This window comes from Montipora capricornis, chromosome 3, assembly GCF_036669925.1.
Source record: "Montipora capricornis isolate CH-2021 chromosome 3, ASM3666992v2, whole genome shotgun sequence".
Lineage (NCBI taxonomy): Eukaryota > Metazoa > Cnidaria > Anthozoa > Scleractinia > Acroporidae > Montipora > Montipora capricornis.
The window spans coordinates 15,792,360-15,799,316 of record NC_090885.1 but is presented as its reverse complement, the minus strand read 5'-3'; the positions used below and the strand labels follow the sequence as shown (position 1 = coordinate 15,799,316).

The window sequence follows — 6,957 nt, the reverse complement described above, 5'->3', positions numbered from 1 at the left end:
AAGGGGCTGGTGGAAAAATACTTAAGACCAGAAAATTGCTAATCGCTAGTCTCCTCAAAAGTGAACAGAACTATTTGTAATCGGTTGTCTCCAAGTAGGGATGATCTCTGTTTACAAACATTGTTTTTGTTATTCAAGTGTGCCAACCACAGGAACTAAAGACCCTTTGGGACAGCTAATGAGGCTCTGGTTGGCATATTAATTACAATAGGTGACGTCAACGTTATATTCGCTGTACCAAATCCTCAGACAGGGCTCTTCAGAAAGCTCATTTTGTGCCACCATCAATGCCTGTGATAAAGCATCAGGCGAGCCGGCTCTAGGCTACTCTCCCACATTCCCTTGTTCTAGCACTGGCAGGAACCCGGGAACTGAATCGTCGTGGCCGAGAATCTCTGAAACCAGATCTGAACGCCCAGTTTGCTTCTCGAGAGGTGGTAAGTCATATTCTGCAATGCCTTTGTTAGGGGGGAAGGGCTCCTACCACATCCTACCACAACCAAGAAGAAGCAAGGCCGTCAACCATGATCCCAGTCCAATAAGAAGACAAATTGCTAAACTGTAATCCTCAGGTTGGTTACATGAGTAATGTTGATACCGTTTTTAGGTCAGTTGCACCATTGCAAGCTGGCCAATTGCGAATAGCAAGGTTGACTTCCGACCCGTTTATCTTGCAGTGTGTATCTAGCTGTGAACTTGAATTCAAATTTTCTGTTATTGAGCAAGAAGCTATTGATGCAGGAATTAATGATCTATGAACGGTGTCAGTCGAAAACAGGGGAAATTGTTTCTCCGATATTCCTATGACCAAAAGAGGAACCTGGGGCTCATAGTGTTATTTTCAGTTTGAAGTCTTTAAATCAAACATTGACCTACTGTAAGTTCAAGATGTACCATAAGGTTGATGAAACCTGGGTGTTTTATGCCCTATGGACCTTCCCAATTTCTTCAATTTCATCGCTATATTGCCAACCTTCAGAAAATATCTCAAGTTTGTATCGACGGGTCTTCTGTTCCGTTTTTGGGCCCTACCCAAGGGACTGACAGGTAGTCCTTGCATCTTTACCAGGGTGTTAAAATCAGTTTTTTTTTTTTCCACCATACGTACCCTGTACGGATTTAATTGTTTGGGTTATATTGATAATTCTTTTTACATGGAGGATTCTGAGGAGGCCTGCCTTAAGGCTACCTCACATACTGCCCAATTATTTACGCGCTTGCGTTTTGTGTTTTACCCGACCCAGTCTGTTTTTCACCCTACGCAGTGCCTAGAGTTCTTAGGATTCCTGTAAAAATATTCGGAGGCTGACAAAGTCGTTGTTTTGTGCCACTAAGCTTTGTGCGCCCAGTAGTTCTCAATCCATGAAGTTGCCACACTGATAGGAACTTTAGCGTCTACTTTCCCTGGGGTGGAGTTTGGTCCTTTGTAGTATAGACATGGGACAAAGAATTGGCACACCTCTCATAAGGTTTTTCGTTGTAAACATGCCTCCGTCTGCTGACAGCATTGGTGCTGTTAGAGTGGTGAGTCATCTCTGTCTCCACAGGTTTCCGGGTCATTACGATTTCCCCAAATATCGCTTTTACAGTGGATGCATCACGCATGGGTCGGGGTGCCATAATGCACTAAACGCAAACTGAGTATTCTTGAACTGCCTTCCGTGGGGCAGGGGACTACATGTATGTCCCTACTCGGGTCAGTGTCCATTCTGCGCATCAGGAACATGCCTTACAACATGACTGCCATTTCCTACATCAGTGGCATTGGGGATGCAGGAACAAGGAATGCAATACAATTGCTAAGGTAATTTGATTATAGGCCCTTTGAGAAGCATAGTCGGCGTTTCTGCTGCGCGTCAACCGGTGCGGTTTAATGTAACTGCAGATTCTCTATCGCGCCGTTTTGAAGATGGGATCATAATGGGAACTGAATCGCATTATTTACTTGTATATATATGGGATTTTGTTGTTCCCCAGATTGACCTGTTTGCAAGTAGAATCAACCATCAAACTAGTGCCTATGTTTCCTGGAAGCATGACATGAAAGAATCATAGGTGGGTGCTTTCCCTGTGAATTGGTCACAATTCACTAACAATTACATTTTCTCATGGGGATGCTCACCCTCTGAGCCCAGAACGGCAACCCCTGACATGCAAGGTGTCAGGCGACAGTTCATTGGGGCAACATTCCGGGCGAGGTTGCCAACTTACTAATGTCCTCTTGAATAATTAGCGGCAGCAAAGCAGTAATATGTTCACATCCGCGCAAATGCATGGCGTGCATCTGGTCTACAAGAGAAAACTGATCCACTACATCCGAGTGTGAACAACGTGTTAACGTTTCTCCACGCCTTTCATATTAACCGACTATCATACTCGACGATTACTAAGGCTTGCTCAAGCTGTTTAAGGGGATTGAATTCCCTGGTTGTCACTACGCTGTGATTGACCAGCAGTTTAAAAGTGGGCTACCTGTAGGGTGTGTTCAGCTGTTGCAAGCTTACTTCTTGATATCAGGTAACATGGGACCTGATGTCTGTCCTGAAGTGCATAGGACTATTGTATCCTCTGAGCAAGCTCTGTCTCGGAAGAACTTACCCTTAAACCGCTAGTTTCAACATATGGGAGGCGGTGCCAAACACTGTCATTTTCTGAGGATCGATGCTATGGAGAAAACTCCTGTTTATTATCTATGTTCTACATACAGAATCATTGTAAAGCAGGACAGACCAGGGAAAAATCCTCATGTGATTTTTTGGTTGGGAAGAACCCTAAAGTACCCTAAAGAACCACTTACTCTACTCTAGAACGCTATCTTGGTAAAAACCCAGCTTGTTTCGTCACCATGGCAATGGCCGTCTTCTCCTTTCATATGTCATACCTTATCGGCCCATTGGTACGAATGCAAATGGCGATGAATTAAAGCTGTTATGGAAGCAAGTGTAGTAGATACAGTAAGGTTTAATGCTCACAGCGCCAAATGAGCAGCTATATCGAGAGCAGGCACGTGATTCCAACTGATGAAATCCTGAAACATATCGAATGATCTTGAGAATCTGCTTTTCAGGAGTTCCATAACAAACCCGTTAGTGCTGGAAACAGCTTTGCTGGAGCTGTGCCAGGTCGATAAGTTGGCTTTGTGGATTGGAATAGTTGTGTCCACGTTTATTGCTGTAAAGTCTCATGTTAACCGGAAGTGACGTCACCGGGATTTGGTAGAATTAGAAAATTAAACGAGCCTTACCTGTAAGGTGAAGTTTGATTGTGATTCTGCCAAATCCCTGGTGACTCGGTGAGGGTTAACATACCCTCCCTCACACGTTTTCTACTTCCCGCCCCTTGCTCCTCCATTTTTCTCTGTATTCATTTGTATCTTGATAACCGTGTCCACAACCTTTGAAAGTCTGATTATCCACGGCGGCACGTGTGCATCTCATGTTAACCCTCACCGAGTCACCAGGGATTTAGCAGAATCACAATCAAACCTCACCATACAGGTAAGGCTCGTTTAGTTTTCTAATTAAGTAGCAGAGCATCGGAAGAGTATAAGTCCTGTTGATACCAATATTCCCTGGTCTGAATACGTTTTTATTGTCTACAGTGACGAGGACATACTCGAAAAAATTTCCTCCATAGACTATTGAGACGAAAAATTTGATTCTTCGAAAGTTGAAAATTCACACATTATTTTAAAGTATACACGCATATTAAAATAGCACTGAAGCATCAATTTAACCACACGATAAGCAAATCGATATTTCAAATCGCTTTTAGCACCTAAATAGTGTAAATATAGAAGCAATAAGCTCTCAGAAACACTGTTCCTTGTAGAATTTTATCCGTTTTCTGTCAGTCTTTGGTTTCCTAATTCTGGGCTAGCTTGTTCTAAATTGATGTAAGACAGTATTATATCTTTCATGTGTATGTAAAAAATGTAGCAGCTGCACTTGCGTCATACAAGCGTTTACCAAATGAAAAACAGCCAGTAAGAGCCGGTCTAACCATGCAAACATACCTTTACCATAATACACTTCAATTCAGTCCCTCGGAAGAGTGGGTTTTGCACCCGTGGAATAGACTCTGAAAGATTCTCTTTCAAGAGTTGCAGTCTCTGATTGCAATCACGTCAATTTACGGTGATCAACTTCAATCATTAAAACTTTCTCTACTGTATTGAGAGGATATACTCTTACTTACTTGCTGGAGGCACTGACGGGGGTAGCGGCGGTGGCGGGATAAAGGGCGGCAGGGGTTGTAAACTTGGCGGTGAAGGAGGCTCTGAAGACCCTGAAAAAGGAGGCATACGTGCTAATGTTTCATTTTGCTCCAGCACAGAAAAGACGCGAGTCTGGCGAGGGGCAGAGCATAAGTCACGAGATTGTTCTGGAGGCGGAAATTTCCTCGATCATGCAGACTTCCACTTAATGTACTAGCGTAGACTCCGCGCGAATCGCTACCAGAACGGGCCGAGTTATTTGTGGTGTGATTTGCGGAAAGGTACGGGACGAACGCTGCATGATGTCAGGATGTGTTTGCAAGACCCTTTCTTTACAATTCAATTATAATTTCTTCGAAGAAGTTTGACATCCTTTCCTTTGTAGAACACATGCTGTTTTTGTTTATGATATGAGTTGCAGACATTCATGATGATTCTTTTGAAATTAAATGGATTACTAATTTGCAAGATTAAAGATTCTTTCACCTTTCAATTAGCCTTGATCTTTTTCGTTTTAGCCTGTCGTAAACAATGGATCATTCCGGTCCAACACTCTTTCGGACTTGTTTTCTCCTTACAAGTCCGAAAGTGAACATGTGAATCCATGCTCGAAGACCCAGCGGGTGGTCGCCATGACTGATGAAGGAGAACCCGGTAACAATTTTAAGCAACAATTTTTAACGGATTTATTTTTTGTCTCCATTGACGAGGATAGCCTCAACGATCTTTGTCTCAGTTTTCGCTGTCTCAAATTGCTATTGCTGTTAAACTAGAACAGCTAGCACTCCGGATGGTTTTAGGCCTTTTGCAACTAACGATCACATGGTACAAAATCCGCCATGCTGGAGGGCAAGCTCATTATTATTTCCCCACTGGGACATTAAAACAAAGGCAAGTCAAGCTTGACTGGTTCAGGTCTCTTTGTTTTAATGTCCCAGTGGGGCAATAATAATGAGCTTGCCCTCCAGCATGGCGGATTTTGTATCATGTGATCGTTAGTTGCAAAAGGCCTATTTAATTACTATTTTCATTCATTTCTTTACAGGCATTTGGCCTCCAATGACAACTGATTTTTCACAGCATGCATACGATAACTGACAGTATACTTTAAATAAGAAAACGCTTTCGAATTTTGTAGATTATATCCGGAGATTCAAATAAAGTCGTTACGCTTATAGCTATAATCAAGAAATTTCTTTGTCTATTTTTTTATTTTATAACATAAATTCAATAGCGCTAGCGTGCTTCATATTCTTATTGAGCACGCTAATGACGTCAGCAAACTAACAGCTCGTTGATGTTATAAAACAATTAGTTCATGCGTCAGCTCTGCGTATGTAGAGATATTGAGCACTTTGAAAGTTTGGAGAGCACTCAAAGAGCTAGAGTTGCATTCGGCTGCGACTCGTGCAACTCTTACGCCTCTTGCGGGCTCTCCAAACTTCCCAAGTGCTCAACATACGCACGCTGACGTATGAACTAATTGTTAGTTATCTCAACCGAGAGCATTCTCTAAACCGATGTCTCTACGTTTTTACTCGCATGACGCGCCAAATAATTGCCATGTTTTTTGTTTATCATAAAATGCAAAGTTTGCCTTTTGGAATCCCAGCAAGAGACGGCAAAGTGCATAGCGTTGAAAAGAACGAAGAGCAAATAATTTCTCATTAAAAAATTCATTTTTTTGCACTGGAAGAGTCGGCAGACTTTTTGAGTGGTGGAGAAATTTATCCTCTTGCACTACGTCTGGTTTCTTGTCCACCGTTTCGCTTTCTGGCAGATTGGAAATATGCCCGTTAATTAAATCGGAAAGTTTGACAGAGATAAAACAAGAGAATTTGTTGGTCCATAATCAGTGGTCGTTTATCAACTCAAATTCCTCGAAAGAACCAAGTTTACAAAATTGACAGTGCAAGCCAGGGATTTTGAATTCACATGCAACCCTCACGCCTCACCCGGACGCCTTAACGCTCACTGATAAAAAATTCCACTGAAAAGCACATGATTTTCTGACTAATAAAGGCACCGATAAAGCTAGAGGAGATGTCACACAGTGTCCGTAAATCCCTTTAACATCCTCTTAACATTAGTGAATGCACACAAGACCCGCTAACTGGGCTCCTAACACAGGTGCGTAAATAATTCTCTAGATGGCACATAAAGTAAATTAATGAAATGAAAGTTGGAAAGATGATCGCAGCGGTTAGATGTCCATTCCGCAGTTAAAATATATTAGTGCAGTAAAGCGTGCACGTCGAACTGACGAATGGTTTTCAGGGACTATTTTGTCTTACCATACTCACGCGAGCTTGTAATTGCCAATCCAGCGATAAAAATCCATGTTAGGAGCGTTATCCGGTCAGTAAAATTTATACTGATGACAAACGTGTCATTGAAGACCTTTGATATGACCATCATGATTAATAGACCTTTTTGGCTTGTAAATTTTGTTTTCCCAATACAAATCTTGTGATAATACTCAGGAGGCTGGGCCCTTTGTTTTGTTCATTAAAAAGAGTGCATGCAGAAACACTTAATTGTAGAATTTTATTCCATTTTCTGTCAGTCTTTGGTTTCTTAATTCTCGGCTAGCTTGTTCTAAATTGATGTAAGCTTTCATGTGTATGTAAAAATTGTAACAGCTGCACTTGCATCATAGAAGCGTTTACCAAATGAAAAACAGCCAGTAAGAGCCGGTCTAACCTTGCAAACGTACCTTTACCATAATACACTTCAATTCA

General features: G+C 41.9%; 1 protein-coding gene and 1 long non-coding RNA gene across 3 annotated transcripts in view; one reads left to right on the top strand and one right to left on the bottom strand.

Moving 5' to 3' along the window:
• LOC138042375 (trypsin-3-like) overlaps positions 1-6,635 on the bottom strand; it is a 13,523-nt gene extending 6,888 nt beyond the window's left edge. The window contains exons 1-2 of one of the 2 annotated variants that reach the window (XM_068888245.1): positions 6,511-6,635; positions 4,198-4,287 (exon numbers count right to left, since the gene is read on the bottom strand). In XM_068888245.1, the coding sequence (XP_068744346.1) occupies positions 4,198-4,287; positions 6,511-6,634 (214 nt within the window). In that variant the 5' untranslated portion in view covers position 6,635. The remainder of the gene's footprint in view (positions 1-4,197; positions 4,288-6,510) is intronic. The other variant, XM_068888247.1, reaches the window with a different exon arrangement.
• On the top strand, positions 1,682-2,844 carry LOC138042377 (uncharacterized). The gene is made up of 3 exons (XR_011130987.1): positions 1,682-1,804; positions 1,978-2,055; positions 2,708-2,844. It is a non-coding gene; the product is annotated as an uncharacterized lncRNA (long non-coding RNA).
• Positions 6,636-6,957: the final 322 nt, after the last annotated feature.